Below are 27524 nucleotides of genomic sequence, written 5' to 3' on the forward strand. Positions count from 1 at the left end.
GCTAGGGGTATTTTTCTTTGAATGGAATATCTATATAAACGATATAAAAAAAGCTAGTGTACGATTTAATGTACGTTACATTAATGTCTTTGGCAAACACGTTTCGAAATGGGACTTTTTTATTATTTTCATTAAACAATCGCTTTTTTTTGTGAATTCTAGATCACATATCTTTTTTGACAAAGCTTAATAGTAACCCCAGGTCAGCTCACCAGGAACAAGACGCCGTGGGACTGGAAACATTTGATAGAATTGAAATCATACCTCAGAAATTCCGGGTAGGTAGGGAGAGTCCAATTTTTAATTTAATTTCATTTATTTTATTATCTCTGGCTCAAGTCTATAAGTACTACACTTCAAACAAAAGAAAATGGATAATAACATAACATAGAACTTCAATCTGATGAGACAGGGGCACCAACGACAGCCGAGGCCAACTTTTGTATAGGCCCACAGTAGATGTGACCACATATGATAACATGAAATAAACAAAGCACTTGACCTTTAATACCGCTTAATACAGTTCTACCTCTCGTCACAACTAGTCTTTGTTTGTAGGCTGCCAAGCTGCTGACCAATCAAGTACATTATCCAGATCGTCTTGAAGTGCAGTATGGTCATCCATGGATGTGATTGGGCGGTATATGATGGTGTCATATGCAAATAGCCTGATTTGAGAATTTGATGCTTTACAGATATCGTTGATATACAACAAAAACAGGGTCGGTCCCAGTACGGAACTCTGTGGTACTCCTGATGTTACTTGTACTCATCAGAGTGGGTGCCATTGACTGCCACATACTGGGACCTCTTATTTAGGAAACCAGATATCCAAGCCAATGTTTTTCCCCTGATGCCATAATAAAAGAGCTTTTTCAAAAGCTTTGGGTGTGACACTTTGTCAAAAGCTTTACTGTAGTCTAGGAGCAGAGCATCCACTAGGCCATGATGGTTTAGCACGGCTGCCCAGTCATGAAATGTGAGGACTAGTTGGGTCTCACAAGACAAACCCGCACGAAAGCCATGTTGAAATATTGATAATATGTTGTTAGATGATATGTGTTTGTTCAGATGGCTGAGAACAATGTGTTCCATGATCTTGCAGCTGATACAGGTAAGAGAGATATGGCGATAGTTTTCCGGAAGATCTTTAGCTGACTTTTTATGTATTGGGACGACCATCGCATTTAGCCAAATAGCTGGTAAGGTCCCCTCATTGTAGCTTTGGTTGAAAATAAAGCACAGCATCCCGGAAAGTTCCTTTGCCAGATCCCGTAACACACGGGGTGAGATACCATCAGGGCCACTGCTCTTGGATACATTTAGTCCAGCAAGTTGTTTGTGGACACCAGCCTGAGTAAATATGATATCTTGGATTGAAGTACATGTGGTAGGACGAAGGTGTGAAAACACTCTAAAAATACTTATTTAATGCCTCAGCTTTGTCCTTATCCGAAATATACATTGAGTCACCTTGACGCAAAGTACGTATATACTGCAGCTTTCTGTTCTAGAGTGTTTGACATGGCTCCAGAATTTTTTAGGGTTTGATTCCAAACTTCCACCAATTACAGTATTTAGGTAGTAGTTATAAGATGATTTAAGTAATTTCACCACTAAGTTTCCCTGGCAGCGATAGGCGGAGTTCCATTTCCGCACGACATTAACTGGTATTAACACTTTTTCCTATCCCACTTATCATTCAACTGCCTTTTATCAAGTGTTAACCCAGGCGACAGCACAAGCACATCTTCGTGGGAAGCATTTTTAAACGCAATTTAAACATTGCGTCCGTGTTATTGTTGCTTTTGTCCTGCTGACGCATTTCTGATGACGTCTCTCCCCCAAAGAGCTGTGAGCGGCTACAAGACAAAAGAGCTAAGGATTTGGTGATTCGTCAATACTAAAAGAGATTTTCGGGGACTTTAAATATGTTAACTAGGCTGTATCACTTGTTCAAAATCCGCTGAGAGAAATAAAATTGCAATTAGAAAATCACTGAAATCACTGACTGGACAAGTAGTGCGACACTTAACGAGGACAAAGAGCTTTCTCTACCTACAGAAAGCCTTTTCTGCCTTCTAATGAAAATACAGTCGAACCTCTATAGAGCAGAACGTCATAAAGTCCTGATGCTCTTGTATAGCATTGTCAGTAGTACCCTTGGAGCCAGAGGGGGGGGGGGGGGGGTTCTCAATAAAAGTAGACGGCGGGGTGATCGTCCTTTCTTTTAAGGTATAAAAGTCTACCAACTGCTATCCCTTACCGGTTGTTTAGGATTTTTCCAATGGAACATCCTAACCAATAACAACAGGACTTAAAGATTGAAATGTGCCCGATGGCAGTGACATCAATCAAGGACAATAAAATTCAGGAATACTAAGAATATGTTTGTTTTTAGTGGGTCTCCTGGGTTTTAGAGCTTAAATGTACTATCTGTTTTTATGGAAGCCTCCTCCCATCTGCCCGTGGGGGGGGGGGGGGGGTAATGGTTTTGCGCCTCGCGCCAAAAATTTGATGGAAATAAGGAACGATTCATACGTCGCGCTTCTACCGTGCCGAGTCAAATTGTTTCTTTTGTATCGAAACAAATTGGGTTCAACGTTGATTTAGACGTCGCACTGAACGGGTCGCGCTTAATAGGTTGCGAGGAGTAAAAGTTGACTTGATGTAGAGTTTCTGTTGCACTAAATACGAAATTACAAACAAAATAACCTATTTTAGTCGTACAGCAAAATCGGGCACGTCCGCTCTTCGAGGATTACACCTATCACCCCTGCCGTCAACAAAGATCTTGTGCGCAACACGAAGGCGACGGCATAGAGAACATGACGAAAAAAAACTTTCGTGGTATTTGATTGGGCACATCAAAAGCCCGACGATTAAAGGTGTTTTGCTTTTGCCGAGCAGAGCTCAGACGTCGAACTGTTCATGGGCCCAATTCAAACAATTAGTTTCGGCACGAGGGGGGGGGGGGGACGTTGGGAGGGGGGGGATTCTAATCTAATTACCGCAAAACCCGCACGATATTTTCGAAAATACCGGAAATATTGCATACCGAACGGCTTGTAACGATTTCCTTTCCTCAGTCTGCCCTGAAAAAATCTTATTACAGACGAAGATTTCGACTACCAGTTCTTGGTGAACCAAACTTATACTCTGGTTAACGAGCATGACTATTTGGATATTTTGACAGATGAATTTTATCTAACAATATCTGTATTTTGTATCAGCATTGTGTAACGTTGTAGGCATCTCCACGACTACGAAAAGAAGATTACTAGTAGCGTTGTGTGACTGTAACCTCCGTGATTACGACAAGGGGACTCTCAATTAGCGTTGTGTGACCTAGGCATCTCCGTGACTACGACAATGGGACTCCCTATTAGTGTTGTGTGACCTTTGGAGGTGCGGGGGTCTAATTACCGCAAAACCCGCACGAAATTTTCGAAAAAACCGAAGAAAAAAAATCAGAAATTGTGCATACCGCAAAGCTTTCAAGTTTTGGCGGCGACAAAAAATTTGTCAAAGCTGGTTCTCAGGCCTCTTTGCTCGATTACAACCGTGTTTTTCTTTTGTGCCACCGCGATCGCATGAGCGACCAAAAACGTGGCCTGGGACCGAGCCTATCATGGACTCAGGTCTTACCTCTTTGCAAGGAATTTGATCAGAAAAAAAGGACCGTCACATGCCGTGCACGCTATTTGCTCGCTATAAAATATTTATGTAATCGAAGAGCCTCATTTCTGTACCCGCTGAGTCGGAACTTGCGAGACGCGCTGGGAGTACTTCATCTCAGCACGGAAAGCTGGTGAGTTCACGACACGGTCTCCTATAGCTTACCTTGTTGTGTTTGGCCTTAACTCAGAGTGCACGGAGAATTATGACAGGCAAAAGTTTATTCTGACCACTCGGTATAGATGTTGGGTTATTTGTGGAGGAAGTTGGCGTTATTTATAGAAGCAACAGGTGTAACGAGAGCGCGATGTTTTCTTCTGGGTGTCGCATTTTCACCGGAAGTGCTTGATACTCTGAGGCAAGTGTCAGATCGCAATTACCGATAGAGCCGTCGCACTCTCGGTTATAACACGGACTTGTGCGGTATCCAAGCACACAAGCGCTGTCTCACACCTACTCGAAGAACACATTCTATCTTATCGATTCCTCGGCTTGTAAATATTGGTACGGCGCCCTGGGGCAGCTAAAACAGTGAAACTCCGGCAATCGAGGAGAGAGCATGATGTGGACAGCGTTACTGGGTTTGCTGCTCGCGTGGATTGGACCAGGGAGAGGTATGCAAACGCTGGAAAGATATGCACACGAGAGAACAGATTATCACAACTAACATATACACGACACCAAACAAGTAAGTTAGACTGTACCGAGTTCCTCCGCGAAGACGAAGTCGACATGTTGTATAGGGGCTAGTTTAGCAAACACATCCATGTTATCAGTTCGCTGTACCTTGTTATCAAGACCCTAGCGTCTAGTCGGCTTTCATCGGGTCTGGTTTCGACTGCGCCATGTCACACATAAGACATTAATATAACATCTCGAGTCGCCGTGGAAGTAAGGAGGTCAACTTGTATTTTTTGATGACCCTATGTTGTTTATCCTTTGAGGTATGTGTATCTTCGCTTGACAAACGTTCTTTGTGGATTGGGTGTGTAAGTTGGTCATCAATAGTCTTTTGATGCGATTTGAGTGCGATTTCCTGTGAGCATCTGTAGAGAGTTGAACGGTTTAATGTTGTCAAGGAAAATTAACGTGACTATGCTGTGTAAGTGTTGAAATAAATCCTGTAAATCACATCATAAGTTTGCGATACTACCAAAACCACAAAGATGCTCTGTGACTAGGCTTGGAGAGGGGCACACAGGGTCTTGAAGCTTGATAACAGTGTTGTTTATTAAAATCGCTACCCAAGGCCGTTCCGTGAGCACTGCGCGGTCAATTGAATCACAGACAATCATGATCACATTAGGTTTTGTCATCGAAACTTAGTAATACGATTACTTGAAGTGACTGACAAACGGGCTCCATCAATTGCAGCATTGATAAGTTGCGATGTTTGGACAAGTAATTAGTCGCATCAGCATTCAACAGTCTGTGTTGTATCAACTCTAAACACAAGTTGGCTGCCATCTTTTTAAAAGTCTGGGATGTAATAAGTAGCACTTATGACCCAGAAAAATCTGAAACATGAAGCCCTTTCTGATATTCCCACATCTAATAATGATATTAATGACGCAAAGGTCGCGGCCGTCCTGCGACTACACCTTACAGAAAACCTTAGTGAGATACAAAAGAAAGAATTTCAGTAATGATAAAGTCCGGAAAACTAATGCCTATAATTCATAGACACGTTACAACATGAATAGTAATACAACAAAGCCTGTGTCATAATAGATCATTCAATAATATTGTGATTAGCTTAAACTTGACGCTAGATAAATTTGCTGTTTGTAATCAACAAATAAAGTAGTTCTGTTATCAGGGGAAGGGTCTAATGGATGGTGACGCCCACTAGTCGGATATCCCGGATTGTCATGCATTCCCGCACAGCGAGGGGGCACCTTCTCACGAAAATCATCATGTGTTGTCAATTATTTTTCAAAATACCTTCTTATCTCACAGATCTTCATGTGAGCAAACAATTTTGATCATACACCCGTGGAATACTTTAGCTTAAGTGTCTTGATTTTCTTCTATGCTAGCTATTACACTTTTTCACCGTTTTCACTGTTTCACCGTTTTTATGAAAACCAATCTAATAAAAAAAAGGTTGATCTTTATCTTGTAGACTTTTCATCTCTCGTTTTAAAAAAATATGTCATTCACACTTACATGCAAGGTTTAGTTATTACAAGTTATCAAGATATATATAACGGTGCTAGTTCCAATGAAAAACAATGCAACTATATTACCTATATCACAGAGTTTATAAAATCACAAAATCCCCACACATTTTTCGCTGTCACGACCACCACCACCCCCCCCCCCCCCCCCCCCACTGCCCGGGGGATATATTTTGTAAGGTTACCCACATGGAGAATTAGATAAGTACAAATAGCTCTTGACTTGTCTCTTCCTGATAATCAGACTAAGGTCAAAGGTGTACCGACGGTGTTCTTGGCTCCCCTACCTGAGGGGTTTATACATAAATCCAATAAACATAAAACTGCTACAATAGCAATACCTTACATACATATTTTACTGTGCTCGAACGCTCGCGCAATAGACATGCTCACATTGCATATTTCATACCCTGTGAGCAAGCGTAATGGGGAGGGGGGGGGGGGGGAGGAAAAAGGCGTCCCGCACTCGTTGAATTTCGTTTTCTAAGATCGCCCACAGTGAACACCACCCGCACTAGGGGCGTGCTTGGGTTAAAGAAGGCCAATAACGTCGGCATTTGTGCTTCCGCTCAAGAGCATCCATTTCCTTCGGCTAATTCAAGCAAGTAACCAAAATATTTCCAATCTAATATCGTCAAAACCGTACCAGTCTTCATTCGTAGGTTTTCAGGCTTCAGAACACGTGCGAATCACGGTCTGATATTGTCAAGTAAAGACACGTTTCCTACTTTGACCAGCAAGTGGCGAACAAAGAAATTGAACAAGAACCGGAATTCTATTTGCCTGTGCTTCTTGCTCCATTTTAAAAAATATTTTGATGCTCGCAACAACTCTCCAAGGGACGTACCGCTGTTATTACTAAGTTCACGCTGCCCAGGACTTTAATATATACATCCTTCCCCCCTCACCCCTACCCCATTTGAAATGTTTTGATGGTTTCTAGGGTCTAATAAAGTGTGCCCCCATTTACCAACACCCTCGTATTGCGTGACGAGTAACGAACAAGTGACTAACTGATGTTTGAAATGTTTTGATGGTTTTCTAGGGTCTGATAGAGTGTGCCTTCATTTACCAACACCCTCGTATTGCGTGACGAGTAACGAATAAGTGACTAACTGATGTTTGAAATGTTTTGATGGTTTCTAGCGTCTGATAGAGTGTGCCCTTATTTACCAACACCCTCGTATTGCGTGACGAGTAACGAACAAGTGACTAACTGATGTTTGAAATGTTTTGATGGTTTCTAGCGTCTGATAGAGTGTGCCTTCATTTACCAACACCCTCGTATTGCGTGACGAGTAACGAATAAGTGACTAACTGATGTTTGAAATGTTTTGATGGTTTTCTAGGGTCTGATAGAGTGTGCCTTCATTTACCAACACCCTCGTATTGCGTGACGAGTAACGAATAAGTGACTAACTGATGTTTGAAATGTTTTGATGGTTTCTAGCGTCTGATAGAGTGTGCCCTTATTTACCAACACCCTCGTATTGCGTGACGAGTAACGAACAAGTGACTAACTGATGTTTGAAATGTTTTGATGGTTTCTAGCGTCTGATAGAGTGTGCCTTCATTTACCAACACCCTCGTATTGCGTGACGAGTACTGAATAAGTGACTAACTGATGTTTGAAATGTTTTGATGGTTTCTAGGGTCTGATAGAGTGTGCCCCCATTTACTAACACCCTCGTATTGCGTGACGAGTACTGAATAAGTGACTAACTGATGTTTGAAATGTTTTGATGGTTTTCTAGGGTCTGATAGAGTGTGCCCCGATTTACCAACACCCTCGTATTGCGTGACGAGTAACGAACAAGTGACTAACTGATGTTTGAAATGTTTTGATGGTTTCTAGGGTCTGATAGAGTGTGCCCCCATTTACCAACACCCTCGTATTGCGTGTTGAGTACCGACTACTGCGCATCAGATAAAGATTGTCCCTTCGAATTTAAGTGCTGCGACAATGGCTGCAACAAACTCTGCGCCATGGCCATACCTAAAAAGGCAATCAACGACACAAAGCTTCCCGAACCTGGTAAGTGACATTCGGAACTTCGACACGAACCTTCACGAACCTGGTAAATGACATTTGGTACTTCGACCCGAGCCTCCACGAACCTGGTAAGTGACATTCGGTATTTCGACCCGAGCCTCCACGAACCTGGTAAGTGACATTCGGAAGCTCGACCCGAACCTTCACGAAGTGGCATTCGGAAGTCCGAAACGAACATCCACGAAACCTTGAAAGTGACAAATCTTGAAGAGTTTATCTATTAATTCCTTTATTCAGGACCCGAATATCTTCCAAGAGCGGGCCAGTGTCCGCGCCTTCCCATCCCTAAGTACTGCCACGCTAGCCAACATGGCTGCGTCACGGACCAGCAGTGTCCAGATCCCTTCAAGTGCTGCTCCAACGGGTGCACCAAGAGATGCTTTCTGGCCACACAAATCAAAAGACCGAAAGGTAAGGCTTTGGCGTAATCAATAGCGCGCACACACTTTTCGATTCCCGGATACTCCTTTCAAGAAGACGGGAATAGTAATTGGCGTTGTCGTTTGAATAGATAATCATTTGTGACATTAATTTATTAAGTCTAACATCGGTCCTTGTTTGGGCTTTTGTCGGATGTCCATACTGAACCAAAATACAAATACAAACGTAAACACGCTATAAGGCTGATTTAAACGCAATGATTCGTCAAGCCGGCCAGAGAATTCATAAATTGATATGCGATGTACTCCGGCTTCGGTCGGGTCAGATACCAAAAAAAATGTTGCGCAGTATCAGTTAAGAAGTCAGGTCGACACCATATGATCGCACTCAATGTCGGCCAGACAAATCGTGACGTACAAATCGGTCTTTATACCGTGGCCTGTCCCACTACTCATAGCCGACTTCCTTGACATGACTATAGGAGGACCTGGCCCCTCGTCGATCAATATCGAGTGCCCGGTGTTCAAGAAAAACCCTAATTGCCTGTCTGGCTTCACTAATCGCTGCCGAGACGATGGCGATTGCCAAAATGAAGGGATAAATATGAAGTGCTGTTTTGATGGGTGCAGAAAGCTGTGCTTGGATCCAGCCGAGATTCTCCTCGCTAAAGGTATTCTTTCTTTCCTTTCCTTTGATCAACTACTTTATCCACAGTAACAACTTTTATATTTTGAAGGGGTGATCGGCTTCTGATGATATATAGGTGTGGAGATTTCTTAAAATAATAGATGAACAATAGTTGTTAAAAATTATCACCTTGGGTGTTTTCTACTCAAAGGGGAAAAGAGAAAAGAAAACTTAGAGGGGGATCATGTGAGAAACAAAATGTGTTCTTTTAGAAAAGAGGGAAACTGGAGAGAGAGGGGCAAGAGAGATCTTTTACGATATGACAATTACCGAACTTAGTGATGTGACGAATTCACTTCTAGCCGCAGTAAGATGTTGAAAATGAATTATATTTGTATATCTCAAGTATATTAAGGCCTGGGTAGTTTGCTATTAGCATCGAATATAACTTTTTGCCTTAAACTTTGTTAACGTCGCCTTAAATTCATTCTTTTTGGCAAGATGATTAAAGTCGACAGCCTTAACATTTTCGTAATGTTTTCTTGCTGGTGATGACGTCACATCAAAGATCACGTTACAAAATTGTTTTTTGCCTTTCCGCTGGTGGGGAAAACAGCTTGGACAAAGGTGTTTACTAAATAAGTGTTGACTTTAAGTGTGTCATATTATAGCGTTTTAGCATCCGGGATTTTCTCTGCCGTTAACAAGATATTAAATATTTTGTTAAGTCACGTGACCTGCTGCGAATTAAAATGTTGATTTGTGACCGAAGGTCTAAACTTTTCTTGCCGGTTAAGACATCAGTGTACAGACGTGTTTCGAAGGAACATAAAAACATGGGATGTTTTCTTTTTCATAGCGTATCCACAAGTAGAAAATTTTTTTAAATATTGATTTGTAAAAGTCACGTGATCGGCTGGATGACGTCATCACTAAAAATAAAATATTACCAAAAAGCTAACATTGCCAAGTTTGATGTTTTGACCAAAAATGGTGCATTTAAGGCAATGTTAACTCATTTTAAGGCAACTTTCAAAATTTCAATTGTTTTAGCTTATGTTCCAAGCATGTGCCTCCCCCCCAATATTAAAAAAAATTATAAGGAAATGACCAGTAGGGGCGTGGCTGGGCGTGCCCCCTAATATTTTCTTAATGTTTATCTAACTGAGCTATTTGTCACAATTGACTGTTTCTTATTTCTGCGAAAATATACAAAATTTTCCTTTCTATTCTATTCACCGTTCTGTTCTTCATATTATTCGACGAGATGATTCGTGTCATAATGCATGATATTTTAGTGGCTGATGATGCATGTCACGCAAGAGGTGCTAATAATAAAGTGATAGTACTGGTGCATGGGGATAGATATTTACATATGGTGCTTGTTATAAGGTGTCGGGCGTGCACTACAGGGGATAGAGAACTTCCTCTTAAAGTAAAGTAATTATAATGTCAATCTCTTGCATGCGTTAGGCGGGCGCACATGTCCACCTCTTCCTAGGCCTCCGTCGTGTACAAGCTCACAGAACGATTGTCTATCTGATCTGGAATGTGACGAAGGAAGCAAATGCTGCTCAGATGGATGTAAACTGAAATGTGTTCAATTAAAACGACAAGCTTCTACACCTCCTCCTCCTCCAACAACTTCGAGTGAATCTTTAGGTAAAAGATTTCTAATACAACACAAACCTTATTAGGAACGTGGATCTCTTTCAAGTCTTTCTAAACGTTGAGTGTCTGCCTGCCCTATTTACTTCTCCTCGGAGACCGTATCACTGGACATTCTATATTTGACATTTCTGAACGTGAATCGCTTACTATTGTGTTCTATCACTTCTTTCCCCATTAAACTTCCCAAAAGCTTAGCCAGGGGTGCGCCGATATAGATATCATATGAAAAATCTAATGAACATTTCTTCAATAGAAAGCCTTATACTAGTGGTCAGGGGAGATGCAATCGCTTCCTAAGCCACCCCTAGCTACGCGCTAGATGTCAGATAATAATCATCTTAAATTCACTAATATAAACCCGCCACAAAATCGGAAATTATCAATTATCAACACTTCACACTCTTAAATCTTACCTTGATCTTTTTGCACGCCAGCACAACACCATTTAACCCCCCCGCATGTTGCATGTGTTTGATAGCTGATGCCGTAGTCGTTGTCGATGATAAGTGTCCTTTCGTAACGAGGCCGCTCAGCTGCCCTTTAAGGCCTTATCACCAGTGCTATACGATTGAAGAGTGTCCGGAAAACCTGCGATGCTGTTCTGATGGATGCCGTAATATTTGTCTCGACCCCCAAGGTAGCGGTATTCAATCGCCTTGTTTTCCTCATCCTTTCCTTGATCCAAACGCCCGCGTTGTCACTGTCCATTAGAGGGCGTTGCAATATATTGGGAATGATGATCATCCTGCCTATATATGCCTTCCGGTATTTGCTTCGTGCAAACAATGAAAACATCACCCTTTTATGCTAGACAACAAAACAAAACAAAAATATTAGTGAGTCATTAGCGCGCATTACGATATTACCAACAATGTTTGCAATGTTCTGCTCCTCTGTTTTGCTTTTTGTTGATGAAGATCTACGATCGACTGGCGAAATGAAAACGGCAGATTGCATGCATGTTGCACATTAAACGCAAGACGATCTAATCCGCACTTAATTGCACGTGTAGCTACGTGTGGCTTTTATTGACAATCATCCTACTCTCAATAGTCATTCTTTCCGCACGGCTCGTTGTTTTGTCATTTTACACTATTTCTTCTCGATAAAGCGTCATGCCTCTTGGTGTCATGATTACATTTTTATATGCTCTCCCGATCCATAGCTCGCTTGCTTATCAAATGTCCGGTCGTGGCTCGTCCGACAAATTGTCCGGTTCGAGTGGCGATGGAGTGTCTTAGTGATGTGGACTGTGGGACTGGGAACAAATGCTGTTACGACGGATGCACGTACAAGTGTCACGGCAAAGAAATGTCGCTCAAAGGCGCCGACCAAGGTAACAAATCACCATAGCAATAGTGTGATTCACCAATGGAATCAAATCTTACAAGGGTAAATAAATGCATATGAAAAGCTATTCACTCTCGTTGCAGCTGAAATGCTGAATAACAAAACGTCAAGTAAGTTTTCGTCAATTCCCTTGTCAACATACAATTGTATGTCACAAGTATTTTAGAGTTGACGCAAGCTAAAAGATCTTAATCACGAGGTTCCGCTATAAAAGGGAAAGCTCCTCCCACCCTCGGGCTCAAGAACAATCAGTTATCAATCAGCCGTCAATGAGTCAGCATGTTAGAACAATTGCTCTGGGGCCGGTTCCTGAAAAACCCACGATTAAATTTTTACCCCCTGATTAGTTCTGTTCCCGAAACGCCGGTTAGCGCTAACTCTGGGTTAGTTTGGAGGTAAAATCTAACCCTGCTCGCGAGGTGGGTTAACTCGCTAACCTACGGTTTAGTTGGCCTTACACAGGCCTCCCAAACTTTGTAGTAAAACTAAAGTTGCATAAAATGAAATTGCCGACAAAAAAACGTTGCACAAAAACAATGTAGGGATCAAATGTCCTAACATTTCGCTTTGTTATGCGACCTTCGTTGAGATGCTGACTCGAAAATGTGTACTGAGACAGACAGAAAGTTACATGAAATTTATACTTTAAATGAATCTGTCTCGCTAGTGTCACGCACCAACTTAGCACCAACTCGAATCCTGCAAATGACATTTTTGGCAATGAAATGGAGTAATTACAAGCGATAGGTGTTTTGGGGCTTCTCTGCAAAAATAAAACCACCTAAGGTAAATTTGAGTTGCTCTCTATTGATCTACTGGGTATTTTGTGTGAATTTTACTCTTCAAACCATTTTTTCACTCCTTTAATCCATGGTTAGTAAATCGGGAGATTATTTGGCTTTCGGGAACGGTGAGTTATCCGTAGGTCAGCTAACCTACGATTAGCGAATTTAACCCCCGGGGGCCGGTTTCTGAAAGGCCGATTAACGGAACCCCAGATCATCGCCTAATACCGGGTTAAAATTCGCTAATCGTAGGATAGCTAACCTACGGATAACTCACCGTTCCCGAAAGCCAAGTAATCCTCCGATTTAATAACCCTGGATTAAGCGAGTAAAAAATTTGGTTTGACAAGTAAAATTCATACAGTATACCCACAGTAGATCAACAGAGAGCAACTCAAATATTTTGGTGATTTTATTTTCGCAGAGAAGCCCCAGAACACCTCTACATCGCCTGTAATTACCTCCATTTCATTGCCAAAAATGTCATTTGCAGGATTAGAGTTTGGTGCGTGACACTAGCGAGACAGATTCATTTAAAGTATAAATTTCATGTAACTTTCTGTCTGTCCCAGCACAATTTCCGTGTCAGCATCGCAACGAAGGTCGCATAACAAAGCGAAATGTCAGAACATTTGATCCCTACATTGTTTTTGTTTAACGTCTTTTTTGTCGGCAACTTCATTTTATGAAAGTTTAGTTCTACTACAAAGCTTGGGAAGCCTGTGGTACGCCAACTAAACCGTAGGTTAGCGAGTTAACCCACCTCGCGAGCAGAGTTAGTTTTTACCTCCAAACTAACCCAGTTTCCGTTTCTGGAACAGAACTAATCCGGGGGTAAAAATTAAATCGTGGGTTAGGGCAAATTTAACCCTGGGTTAGCGATAATCGGCTTTAGGCACTGATTAGGCACTGATCTAGGGTTAAGTTAATCGGCCTTTCAATAACAAGGCCCCAAACGCTTAATTGAAATTTCATATTATAAACCAAATAAAATGGCATTCCTAGACTTGTCCACCTAAAATGTTTCTATCTTATAGTAAATTATGTTATACCAAACTGTGTACGATTTGAAATATGAGAATTTTCATCACAGCGCAAGAATATTAAATGCGCGGTAATAATTTATGCAGATGTATGCAGATTATGGATAGCGCAATATTTACAATATTGTACCGAAAATGGAGAGGACAGCAAATGACTAATTTAATTATCTCTTAACACACATGTCTTGTTGCCTGTGTTTTAATAGTTTTATTTCAACTGACTAAGGCTAAGGGGTAAGTATTTTTACTGGAGACTTATAATTTGGGACTGCTAGCGTGGTAGGGATCTGATTATAATTACAAATTCGAGCCCGTGGGGGAGGAGCTTTGCTTTTTATAGCGGAACCTCGTGTTTAAAAGGTTACAACGATGGTGGTATTCGTGTTAGGAGGTTACACAATATTGATACTTGAAAAAATGTCTGTTGTATCTGTTTTTTTCCGTATAGAAGATTGAACCTAAAGGATCGTACCAGTGAAATTAGCAAGATGAAACAAAAATAAGCATTTAGAGTCGCAGAAATGGTGGCATCAAAGAAATCCAGAGGGAAAGGTGTTGGGCTGGCGGGTGGTGCAATAATAGCTCATTTATGATCATAACACTCATTTTGTTGTCTCTAGTATCTGTTCAGCTTGCTCCATTTCTATCGAAAGCGGAGCTTGTCTTCATACTGGATACGTCAACACAAGATCTGACGCCTCAGGACTTCATCAGACAAAAGGAGTTTGCAAAGTCGGTAGCCCATTTCTTTCATCTTGGACAAGAGAACGTGCGCACGGCCATTGTGTCGTGTAACAACACACCAATATTGGTAAAGAACCTGGGGCAGGAAGGCCTTGACCGACATGTGGACGGACTGAAACAGGCAGGGAGGCAAAAACTACTACACAACGCAATCAGGTGAATGTTACCGTGTAGTATAATCAAGTGAATGTTACAGAATAACGCAATCAGGTGAATGTTACAGAGTAACGCAATCGGGCAAGGTTACAGAGTAACGCAATCTATTTAATGTTACAGAGTAACGCAATCTAGTGAATGTTACAGAGTAAATGTCCTCGTAATCAGGTAACGAAATCCGGTGAGTACTACAGAGTAATGCAATCTAGTGAGTGTAAGGGCGTAACGCAGTCTAGTGAGTGTAAGGGCGTTACGCAGTCTAGTGAGTGTAAGGGCGTTACGCAGTCTAGTGAGTGTAAGGGCATTACGCAGTCTAGTGAGTGTAAGGGCGTTACGCAGTCTAGTGAGTGTAAGGGCGTAACGCAGTCCAGTGAGTGTAAGGGCGTAACGCAGTCTAGTGAGTGTAAGGGCGTAATGCAGTCTAGTGAGTGTAAGGGCGTAACGCAGTCTAGTGAGTGTAAGGGCGTAACGCAGTCTAGTGAGTGTAAGAGCGTAACGCAGTCTAGTGAGTGTAAGGGCGTAACGAAGTCTAGTGAGTGTAAGATAGTGGCAGTAATCAGGTTAGGGTCAGTGCCTAAGAAATGGACACTTTTAGCTTAATGCCCCCTGAGAAAGTCTTTTTCAATAGGGGACTTGCGCTAAGAGATCACGTGATTGTTTGCGAAAGTCCCATATTGAAAAAGACCTATCTTAGCGCAAGTCCCCTATTTAAAAAGACTTCTCTTAGCGCAAGTCCCCCATTGAAAAAGACTTCTCTTAGCTCAAGTCCCCTATTCAAAAAGACTTCTCTTAGCGCAAGTCCCCTATTGAAAAAGACTTCTCTTAGCGCAAGTCCCCCATTATTACCTATTACCTTATTACAGAGATTTTTATAAGGATACATGATTGTGCGTAGGTTGGTGGAGGAAAATGTGTTGAGTTCTGCCAGGCCTGGCGTGCCATCCATCGTCCTCATCGTTTCATTCGGCTCCCCGACATCTACGGAGTGGAGCCTACTAATCTCCAGGCGAGGTCTCCGCTCGATGGGTGCCCATGTTTTCGTAGTAGGACTAGGAGTGCACCCAGCCTATACCCGGCTACGCAGACTGGTTGTAGCGCCAGGGGACCTGTTCACCTATCCATCAGCAGACCACCTCCAATCACAAGGAACCATTATCGCCAGGCATATATCACTGCGTACGAGTAAGTAAACACAAATTATGATGTTAAATGAAATATGCTGATAAGGAAAAATGTTATCCATGGTCTTTTGTTTGTTAGTGCTCTGTATGCGCCGGTATACGACCAGCCTGTACGAGTCACCTTTTATACAGCGGTCTAACAGTTGGTGGCAGTTTCATATAAAGCGAGAACCTTTACCAGTGTGTCTTCCGCGTAGCTTTCGGAGGTCGGTTGCTTGATAGAACTACGATCTAAATACAACAGCATAAAGCAAAGGCAGAGAAGGGCGACCGCTTGAGATGGAATAGAGATGAGCTAGCTATAGTTAGGGGCCTCGGAGGTCCCTTCCAATTTTCTACCAATAATTTCCGCCTTTATTCAAAGGAACAACATCAAAAGACACACTGGCACGTTCATGGAGACATGGTTACGTGCTTCGCCATTCTTGGGTTTTGCCTTACTTGTTAATGTATTTAACATTTGCCCTGCACATGGAGCATCACGGGACTGTGGCTGCCACAACAATTAGTTTTTATTGTAATTTTTATTTCCCGAAACGAATAGCGTTCATTCAAATATATAATTATATTCTTCGTCTGATAACAAGCACTACCAGCCACTTAAAAAATCTCGTATTTTTTACAAGTTTTGCTAGGGGGTGCCTTCTGTCGATAATAGCTAGCTTTCTGTATGCGAGTAAGTTCATGTTTAACATGTGTGTCCGTTAACAGGTGAGGTAGTCCCTAACGACTTCAAGGCTGAGCTCATGTTCGTCCTAGACGCGACCAGATACGTGGGTCGAAAAGGCCTCACTCAACTAAAGCTCTTTGTCCTCTCTCTTGTTCGCCTTCTAAACCTTTGGCCTGGCATGACTCGCGCCAGCGTTATCACATACGGTGACGTCATAGCGCCTCTATCAATACGCTTCCTAACAGGATCTGATATGAACAAGTTTAGCGACGCTTTGAGCAAGCTCTCGTTTCTCGGTGGTAGCGCCAGATTGGACAGCGTCTTCCAAACGATGGAGGAAAATCTTCGCTTTACTCGTGAGGGTGTTCCTAAGATTGCGGTAATGGTTACAAGTGGGAAGCATCTGCCGCAAGGCATGGACGAGGTGTGGCCGGTGTTGGGGAAGCTGCGCGAGAAAGGATTATGGACAAATGTTGTCATGCTCGGGGATGATGAGACGGGAAGACAGGACTTTCTGAAGATCGCAGAGCGACCAGAAGACGTCTTGACGAGTCCTATTGGTGATCTCACGAGTATAATACCTCGGCTTCTCAAGCATATAATTGCAGGTATGCAACGTTTCGTATTTTTATATACCGCTGTCGTCATTTGTAAATAAATTAGTATTGTGTTTGTGCTTATTTATGTAGAATTGCAAGAAAGCGGACAATGCGGAAAATAATAATAAGGATAATGAGGGCGAATATGAAGTGGTGATGTCATAATAGTGATGATAAAAAGGATGACCATGATGGTGATGATGAAGATAATAATTATGATAATACTGCTCATGCCTAGTAGTGTAAAGAGTGCGGATACTGATGGGGAAATAGTAATATGTATATATGGTACATTTTTGTATTCGTGATGATGAGGTCACAACGGCCATTTCATCTATAACACAGGTCCGCTTACTCCACTTTCAACTCGATCGCCAACAACAACAACCGTACCCACGACACCAGTTGCAACATCAACCTATTCAATCATAACAACAACTGGTAGCTCCAAGGCTGCAACAGAACATCGTCCAGTAGCAAAACCTTCGTCTTCTCGCAAGCATCAAACAACGACTCAAGAGATGGCTGCTGTTCAACAAACGACGGAAGCTCCTTCAACCACAGCACCGCCTACGACAGTAGAGGATAAAACCAGAGAAGAAGCAACAACTAAACCAACGACAACAACGAGAAAAACAACAATACCAACAACAACAGCTTCAGAAACTAAACCGCCAACGATAAGAAAAACAACGACAGCAACAACAACTCAAGGGCGAACAACAAGAAAACCAACAACAACAGCTGAACCACCAACGACCGTCGACAATTTAAGAAGACTAAGTACAAAGATTAAAGACTCTACGAGTAGACCAGAGACCTCTCAGACCCAGACGGAGGCGCCTGGCCACAGCACTGCTGTTTACTTTCCTACAACTTACGAAACGGTGGCTGCAGGTATGCTGGACTCAAGTAAGCATCATCTAGCTATCCTATCCTTCCCAAAATTGTTTTGTTCTTTAATGCAGTTGTACCTCTATCAAGTGGCCATCCTCTAAATAGTTGTGCTGAATAGCCGTTTTATAAATGTAACATCGCAAAACGGAGGTTTAAAGCACAGCAAATAGTACTAAAAATGATAAAAGCCACCGCAAAATGTCAAACTTTCATTGATTGCTTGTAGGCACGTGTTACACCAAATTTCTGTCGCTCTCAACAGTAACCTGTTCACTTCTATTATCCTTTTGTCACCAGGGGGTTCCAGAGGGTTTATTTCTTCTAGCGGCTTAATAGAATTAAAAGTAAGACCTAATGATACATTTGGGACGGGAAGATGGTGGTCGCAGCGGCCTTTTCTCCTTAATATTAGGAAAATAAGAGAATTAAGATAAAAAGAATCCTACGCCTCTGAAATGCATGATATCAGTTGAAATCCTCGATTAAATTGTCAAGGTAAAGTGGTAAAGAGACCAGATGCGAAGTCCGGCTACTGTCCCTCCCTCCCCCGGGAGCCTCGGTGCTCCAATCGTTCAAGGCCCAAGTGCTTACTTGACAGCGAGTGCCCTGGTAACCAGAAGTGCTGTTCGGACGGCTGCACCATGATCTGCACTAACACAGATCTAGATATCGTCAACGGTAAGGAGTGACCACATGACATGATCACGTGAATACGTCACCTGACGACCATTTTCTGAGCATTATTTTACACATTACCTGGTCGTATGATAGGTAGGACACGCCCATTATCACTTTTTCGTTTTACCTGTCATTTGGTATTTTTGCTCTTTTAAAAGTTTTTTTTGTTTCTCTATTCGTTATGGCATCTCTTGATACTATCAACTAGCTTGTCAATCATATTCAGAATATTTGTTTCCACGTGACATACATCATAGTGACTACCACCATAATTTATCTCCCCTAACAATAAGTTAAAGATCAAAACTAAATTCTAATTTTATTATTTTGATCACGTTTGTTTTACAAAGTCGTTCAATTAATTCAATTAAGCTGGACCTTTCAAGTATCTTTCCATAAATATCAACACGTCTTTCCTATTTTTGCTCAGCCCCAGTGCGTGGTAGGCGCAAACCTGGAATCTGTCCGGTCATGTCAGTATCAAAGGCTCCTTGTCCGACTACTAATCAGTGCAGTCAGGACTCGGACTGTCCAGGAAGTCAGAAGTGCTGTCGTCAGCATTTCGCCAACTGTTTGGCCAGCCAGATGCTATGCATCGAGCCTCCATCCAAAGTACAGGAAAAACAAATGCGTAAGTATGAAGGAAACTGAACAGCTTAGATAATAGAATAAAGATTTCATTTGCTGCATGAGAGAAACTTAGTTTTGCCTAAGCTTTTATAGTTTGATAGTTTAGTTGAGTTTATAGGGAAGCACTAACGAGATTTGAAGCCCTGTCTTATACGATTACGCCACGCACAGTTCGCTGTGATTGATAAATGTATTTACCACTACAACTAACAGCTTGGGTTTCTCGTAACGCACGTGAATATGACTTCTTTTATATACAAATAAACAAATATCTAACAGAAAACTAGGAGATATTATGTGCTATTTGTCTCAAAGACCAGATTCGCCAACCTCTGACTGTTGCAAGAAATATGTGCGAATAATATCTACGGTGCTTTGTAACAATCAAAATCACAAATAGTCGTGTTTGTTGAACAGAGTATAAAAATGGTTCGCCAAAACTGAGCTTTGTATAGTATAGTGGCAAATTCTAAAATAAAAACAGTGACTAAAACCGAGATTATAAATATATAGAGAGCCCATCCAAAATTGCTGGATCAGGCAGAGGGACCCTTGCTTATCTAACACAATATGAGTCTGCGTAGCTAGACAGAGAGCATGCCTATCTAACAAAATGGTAGCCTGCGTAGTTTTAGAAAAGAGACCTCGGGGCACCTTGTATGTATGCTTCGCTGCCCCCGTCTCCTACGATTTGTCCAATCTCATCATTTGATGTTTGCAGTGAGTCGCTTGTATCGTCCCGGTAATTGCCCTAAACTAACCAGGCCTGCAGTGTGTGGTGAGGTGATGAGAACTGAATGCAACTACGATATTGACTGTGCTGGAACACAGAAGTGCTGTAGTAACGGATGTCGACGATTGTGTGCAGACGCAGAACGAGCAACAACGACTTCTACAAGAGAGGAAAAAGGTAACTTTACGGTAGTTAATGACATGTTCCAAGCACAAAGAAGTTTACTTACTTTTGAAAATCCCTGAAGAAACTAAGTAAAGTAAGCGTAGAGCTTGAGGAATGGAACTCACGCGTTCTTTACACAGCGGTCTTTTGATAAATCTCCGTGGATCCTTTATATATGGTTCACTATAATAATGGTTAGGGTTAGGGTAAGGATTAGAGACAAAATAGTGAAACATATATGAATGACTTACCCTAACCTCGTGTATTTTGCTTAGATGCTGAGCCCGCATTCCAGGAAGGCCGTTGTCCTCCGTACTCCCCAGTGCGCGCATGCCCATTACTGGTTCAGGACGAGTGTACCTGTGACGTCGATTGCGCTCACAAGGTCGGCTACAAGTGCTGCTTTGATGGATGCAAACGGATCTGCCGCAGACCGGCAGGTAAAACATCTCTGGTTTAAAACAAACTGTCGATAGCCTATATTCGATGTACGCTCCAATGCTAACAATGATAAAAGCATCAAGTCGAGGCTTTGTTCTAATTCTAACACATTCTACTGTATTATTAGAAGAGAGCCTCATCTTGAGGATTGTGTTTGTTAGCACCGGGGCATATATCGAACCAGAGCTAATTTGCTCGACATACTGCATGTTACAGTAACATTGAGCTCTCATTGGCTCAACAAACAGCACATAACAAAAGCCTTGAGCTCTCATTGCCTCGACTTACGGTACGTCAAATTACCTTTGAGCTCTCACTGGCTAAAAACAGAGCACGTTACAATAACCTTGAGTATTTTTGGCTCAACATACGTCACGGGACAGTAACCTTTAATTTGTCCAATACACCAAAACACGTGTGATCATATTATGATAAACGTTTCGCAGGTGAAAAAAACCCTTTATCTCCTCAGCACACGCCAATGAAATCTCATTCGCTTAAAACAAGGCACGTGATAATGACCCTGAGCACCTAATTGCTGAAACGAAACAACATCTGACTGTAACATAAAAACGGTTGTACATCGTTTGACTGTAGCATACTAACGGCCGTACGTCGTTTACATGTTACCAGTTTTATTTACTGTTGATTATGATTAGGAAAAGTGTGCAGCGGTAAGATTGACGTGGTCTATCTCATGGATACGTCTGGGAGCATTAGTCAAGACGACTACCGCCGAGAAAAGCAGTTCGTCAAGGATTTGGCGCGAATTTTCCGTGTTGGCGACGAGGCAAGCCATGCGTCGGCGATAATCTACAACGATGATGCTCACGTGCAGAGCAAGCTGGGTGAGCACAGGAGTACGGAAGCGTTCTCAAAGTCTGTGGACGCCATACCTTACCTCCACGGAAGAACTCGGATTGACCGCGGTCTCGAGGAGGCAACCAAGTGAGCATTACTCGTGGCTACTCAATATATACTGTTAAGAACAATTATGGTATCAGTGATGACTTGATACCTCGGGCGGTTATTGATGGTTAATCTCTCATAGTAATTGTGACGATGACAGTAATGATGATTATAAGTAGATTGTAGTAGATAAGTAGATTATAAGTGATTAATATTATTATACAGCTAAAATGCGCTCCGTACAGTTCAGTCAGAAACTACGCAACACTGGTGATGATGATGATTGTGGCGGTGGTGTCGGCGATAATGAGGATGACTGCTGGAGCTGATGATGGTGATGACGATGAAGATGGTGGTGGATATTGACGATGATGATGGTAGTGGTGTTGATGATGACGACGATGATGGTGGTGGTGATGATGACGATGATGTTAATGGTGGTGACGGTGACGAATATAATGTGGATGAATGCGACGACAATTATGGTATTGATGATGACGATGATGATGATTGTGGTGATGCTAATAATGGTGAAAGTGATGATGGTGATGATATTGACGTCGACGATTATGTTTCCATTATCATATTTGATCGTCATCTCGTCACTGTCACTTTCATTACCATTAGACACCATCAACATTGTCATTAATACTAATGATATCTACGACGTTTTTATAAACACTCACAAAATCACGTGCTCGGGTATAACGATGCTTCCCTGTGCATAGGATGTTCAAGAGTGCTCGCGAGGGCGTCAGTAAAGTCCTGATCGTTCTGACTGACGGGCGACAAACTCCTGATCCAGACGCGATTCCCCTAGACCAAGCGAGTCAGCCTCTGAAGAACGACGGCGTCGATATCTATGCGGTAGGGGTGGGGAGTAAGATCGATGAAAAAGAGCTTCATCAGATCGCTTCCAAGGACTCAAACGTTTTCACAGTGGACTCATTCAGCGCGCTGTTAGGGGAGTCACAGACAATTGCTAGAAGGGCTTGTGATTATGTCACCGGTAAGTAAGAGAATTAATAACCGGTGATTATGTCACCGGTAAGTAAGATAATTATAAACCTTTGATTATGTCAATGGTGGGTTAGAGAAATATTAACCGGTGATTTCACTGGTGCGTTAGAGAAATATTAACTGGTGACTTTTGTCAGGGATTCACAAATATCGTCTGGCTCTAAAACAAACGATGTCTAACAAAAACTAAAAGTCGAGAGTTTTGAAATTGTTTTGAAATTAATACAATGAGAGGAAAATTTCGATGTTATGGTGTTTTTCTTTTAAAGATCTTAATGGCGTTGCAGAGGTGACGCGCATAGTATGCTGGGTACATCATGACAGCGCGTATAGTATAATGGGTATTATCATGACAGCGCGCATAGAATTTTGGGTACATCATTATAGCTCGCAAAGTATGATGGGTATATCACGACAGCACGCAAGTTATGTTAGGTATATCATGACAGCGCGCAAAGTATGATGGGTATATCACGATAGCACGCAAGGTATGTTGGGTATATCATGACAGCGCCCAAATTATGATGGGTATATCACGATAGCACGCAAGGTATGTTGGGTATATCATGACAGCGCCCAAAGTATGATGGGTATATCACGATAGCACGCAAGGTATGTTGGGTATATCATGACAGCGCCCAAAGTATGATGGGTATATCACGATAGCACGCAAGGTATGTTGGGTATATCTTGACAGCGCGCAAGGTATGTTGGGTGTATCATGACAGCGCGCAAAGTATGATCGGTGTATCATGACAGCGCGCATAGTATGATAGGTATATCACGATAGCAAGCAAGGTATGCTGTGTGCATTATGAAAGCGCGCATGGATGCTGGGCAACACAAATGCATTTTAAGAGAGTATTTCTAAAGTTAAGTTGAGTAATTTGTGATATTAGGTATTCAATTAGTTTTTGTGCTTACTTGAAAGATTTTGGGTACATCATTATAGCTCGCAAAGTATGATGGGTATATCACGACAGCACGCAAGTTATGTTAGGTATATCATGACAGCGCGCAAAGTATGATGGGTATATCACGATAGCACGCAAGGTATGTTGGGTATATCATGACAGCGCCCAAAGTATGATGGGTATATCACGATAGCACGCAAGGTATGTTGGGTATATCATGACAGCGCCCAAAGTATGATGGGTATATCACGATAGCACGCAAGGTATGTTGGGTATATCATGACAGCGCGCACAGTGTGCTGGGTACATCATGACAGCGCGCAAGGTATGTTGGGTGTATCATGACAGCGCGCAAAGTATGATGGGTGTATCATGACAGCGCGCATAGTATGATAGGTATATCACGATAGCAAGCAAGGTATGCTGTGTGCATTATGAAAGCGCGCATGGATGCTGGGCAACACAAATGCATTTTAAGAGAGTATTTCTAAAGTTAAGTTGAGTAATTTTTGATATTAGGTATTCAATTAGTTTTTGTGCTTACTTTGCAGGAAAAGTGTGTGTGCAGGGTGTCGACATTGGGTTCATAGTCGACTCCTCAGAAAGCATCACTGACGAAGCCTTCATAAATGAGAAGAACGCGGTACGAGCCATCAGCGAACAGTTCCTCATTCAGCCAGGGCAAAGCCGCGCCGGGGTCGTGCTGTACAGCGGCAATCCAAAGCTTAGTATCAGCTTCGATCAATACCAGTCAAACGGCGACTTTAAAAGTGCGGTCAGCAGATTGCAGCATCTTCAGAGCCACACGCGTCTGGATAAAGCACTGCGCTTCGCCGCAGCCAACTTATTTAATAATCAGAGGCCTGGTTACCCCGCGGTTGCCATAGTAATGAGTGATGGACGTCAGACACCTGGAGCTGAGTCCCTCTCGACCGCCGTACAGCCTTTGAAGGAGCTTGGAGTGCGCGTGTTTGCTGTTGGTGTTGGGGACAGAGTAGTGAATGATGAGCTGAAGAAGTTAGTGCAGAGGGACGAAGATATCTATGAGGTGGAGTCCTTTGATAAGCTAATCGCGGAGGCGAAGAAATTTTCCAAGCGTGCATGTCCTGCTCCGATACAGCCAAGTGAGTTAACTTTCATTCCTCAATACATCCCTCTCATTTTGCGGACTCTTGATTTCTGACTCCTCGGTCGTGTGGAACACTGTTGGACTAGTGTGTTAGCGCGCCGCCCTAGTGTGTTAGCGCGTCGGCCGAGGAAATACACTCGCAACTACGAGTGTAATATTAGGCTGAACGAGCGAGCACGGTTCAATGGATCAGGGCATTGCATACGCATTGTTCTTTTTATCCCTCTAGAGACCACCACATTTTCACAAACAATACTCAAATCAAAAATAGTTGATTTACATAATTTCTCTACATTATTAATTATCTCATTAATTATCACGGGAATCTTCTCTTATAGGTCCCACAGACTCACAGGTAACTCGTGAAAACAGCCCGTCTACTACTCGCCGGCCTATTATTACCATTCCAACAAGCCGTCCTACACGCCTTAGCACACCGTCTACTCGCCGCAAGACAACTCGTCGAGCTTCCACAATCCCCCCAACAAGCCGTCCTATCACAACAGGTGTAGAGACCACGTCCCTGATCACCGAGTTTCCTTGGCCGTCGCCCGGACATTTCAAGTGCTCGCTCTTCATGGATATCATTTTCGTGGTTGATTCCTCTAGGAGCATGGATGTACGGCAGTATGTTATCATGAAGGAGTTCGTCAAGCGACTTGCTGTCTTCCTAGATGTGGGTAAAGGAAGCAAGGCCGCGGTTATCATCTATAGCGATGATCCCATCCTGAGCATTGACTTTGACGACTACCCAGATCAGGGGAGTTTCCTGAACGCTGTTGATAATCTACTATACATCATGCAAAGGACGCGCATCGACAAGGCCTTGAATATGTCCGCGCAAGTGCTCAAGAATGCGCGCCCAGGCTTCCCTAAGGCTGTCATCATAATGACTGACGGCAGGCAAACACGTGACCCCGACTACGTGAAGCTGGATTTGGCGGCCAAGCCGTTGCACGATGCGCATGCGCGCGTACTGGTGATAGGAATCGGGCCACGGATAAGCGTTGACGAGCTGATGCTGATGGTGCAGGACCCTGCAGATGTGTTCACTGTGCGCTCATTCGATAGCCTCGTCAGCGCGGCGAGTTCTGTGGCCATCAAGTCCTGCCAAAGTAAGTATGGTATTTAAAATAATAAACATTGAGTAGCGGTCTTAAATTTCTATTACCAGGCCACACGCATTCTAGATTGCTCGCTCGCTCATAATAGAAGAACGGTAGAGAGTTATTTCAATGCTTTTGAAGGTAATCGTTATCATAATCTTCTCCCTATTTTGAAATTGTATACTAATGTTTTTTTGGCCGTAGGGTTAGAGTTTTCACTCTTTTGCCTGCTTTTTTTAAATTCTCAGACACAGTGTTCCCCACTAGAGACCCAGGTCCCTGCACTGAGAGATTCGACCTCGGTTTCATCCTGGATTCCTCCGAAAGCATCCTAGTTAGTAACCACGACCAAGAGAAGGAGTTTATCAAAGACATCGCTTCGAACTTTGTGATTGGCCCGCAACAGGTGATGCTCGGCCTGATAGGGTTTAGCGACACTGCTGAGATGCATGTGCGATTCGCCTCGCCTGCGAGTATATCCCAGGTCGCGTTTGAGAAAGCTGTTGACGATGCACCGTACATGAAGGGAAGGACACGCTTAGACAGGTATCTTGTTTGTTCGTGTTTTCTCCGTGGTAGAAAGCGCCATCCACTGATTGCAAGAGAATCTTTTGTGGGGAGAATCACGGGCGCACTTAAATTCCCACTGCCTGTCAAAAGGTCCTAGGTGTACAACAGTCGAATGACCTATGTATCAATGTGGGCGGTTCAGCGCTATCAATCAAAATATAAACCTCAGAATTCGTTGTAGTGCATATAATTTTCTAATACGTGACCGATGCGATGTGCAAAACGTTAAGTAGAAATGTGAATAGGCAATAATCCCGATTTGTGTTTGAATAAAAGGTTCTTACGACGTTATGGCTATGTATTGACAACCGCTTGCATTTTCCTAGAGCTCTTGTGAAAGCCGTGGAACTGGTCCGTGGCGGCCGCCCTTATGTCCCCAAGGTCCTTGTGTTACTAAGCGACGGCCGGCAGTCTAGAGATCCCGGATACACACCCCTCGATCAAGCTATCAAGCCGCTCATACGAGAAAATATCGCAATCCGAGCGGTAGGGATAGGAAAGGAGATAGACGAAAGAGCGCTTCAGACACTTGTCAGCAACCGAAACGACTACATCTTCCGAGTCGGTTCTTTTGACGCTTTAAGCAAGTTGCATCGGTCACTCTCACAGTCTATATGTAGTACAGTAGGTAAGAATCAGGCATAAAATGTACACGAGTGGATCCTATATTCAAACCGTCACACGTTTACCTGTATCTTCACTTGCTATTAAAATCTTACATTAAAATGATATTTTTGTTGCAGAGCGTCGATTGCTTAGTGATGAGCCAAGGCAACCAGGACAATGGTAACATTAGCCACTTGCTGTGCAAATAAACGTGTCTCCATTCCATCTGCTGGACATGAGAAGCTGCAGTTTTCCAATCGGAATGGATACATAATCAAAGTAGTCCTGCTTTCATTTATCAGAGATGAGGACAGACAAAAATAGGAGAGTGGCATGAAGTTTATTTTCAAATAAATATTATTTACGAGAAATATTTGTCGTTAAGTCATCAGACACGGCATTGATCTTTTGACGCCGATCTCATTTATTCCCAAGACGCGTACATGATTCTGATTGGCTCAGCGTGTTTTAGAAAAAAACACTCGTGGTACCTACAACACAGTGGTAGTATCACTCATACTACCTACCTAACCCGTTTGGACGCTCCTAATGGTTGGCTCACTCATACCACCTATATCACTGTTGTACGCTCCTAGTGATGGAACCTG

At 42.7% G+C, this 27524-nt stretch overlaps 1 protein-coding gene and 2 long non-coding RNA genes across 8 annotated transcripts; 1 reads left to right on the top strand and 2 right to left on the bottom strand.

The window, feature by feature from the left end:
• Positions 1–21: 21 nt before the first annotated feature.
• Positions 22–4932, bottom strand: LOC116601512. Of its 3 annotated transcripts, XR_007307045.1 has the most exons (3): positions 4465–4932; positions 3844–4303; positions 22–1862 (listed from the first exon to the last, which is right to left on the bottom strand). It is a non-coding gene; the product is annotated as an uncharacterized LOC116601512 (long non-coding RNA). The 3 variants fall into 3 exon arrangements; XR_004290061.2 differs by lacking the exon at positions 22–1862 and having other exon boundaries at positions 3136–4303; XR_004290060.2 differs by lacking the exon at positions 22–1862 and having other exon boundaries at positions 3136–4303; positions 4383–4489.
• Positions 4192–27287, top strand: LOC116601510. Of its 4 annotated transcripts, none has more exons than XM_032362382.2 (22): positions 4192–4292; positions 7714–7893; positions 8149–8322; positions 8774–8962; positions 10393–10581; positions 11069–11227; positions 11756–11926; positions 14389–14668; positions 15564–15850; positions 16561–17127; positions 17464–18030; positions 18511–18693; positions 19124–19324; positions 20045–20233; positions 20497–20661; positions 21322–21610; positions 22300–22580; positions 24057–24629; positions 24973–25749; positions 25989–26286; positions 26637–26938; positions 27054–27287. In XM_032362382.2, the coding sequence occupies exons 1-22, from the start codon at positions 4238–4240 to the stop codon at positions 27098–27100; spliced, it is 6123 nt and encodes a 2040-aa protein (XP_032218273.2). In that variant the 5' UTR covers positions 4192–4237; the 3' UTR covers positions 27101–27287. The 4 variants fall into 4 exon arrangements, with proteins under 4 accessions (XP_032218273.2, XP_032218274.2, XP_032218275.2 ...); XM_032362383.2 differs by having other exon boundaries at positions 17464–18015; XM_032362384.2 differs by lacking the exon at positions 11069–11227.
• LOC125561040 lies at positions 11690–14390 on the bottom strand. Its single transcript, XR_007307046.1, has 2 exons — positions 14241–14390; positions 11690–12031 (listed from the first exon to the last, which is right to left on the bottom strand). It is a non-coding gene; the product is annotated as an uncharacterized LOC125561040 (long non-coding RNA).
• Positions 27288–27524: the final 237 nt, after the last annotated feature.

The sequence above is a fragment of the Nematostella vectensis genome, chromosome 2 (assembly GCF_932526225.1).
Source record: "Nematostella vectensis chromosome 2, jaNemVect1.1, whole genome shotgun sequence".
NCBI classification, from domain to species: domain Eukaryota; kingdom Metazoa; phylum Cnidaria; class Anthozoa; order Actiniaria; family Edwardsiidae; genus Nematostella; species Nematostella vectensis.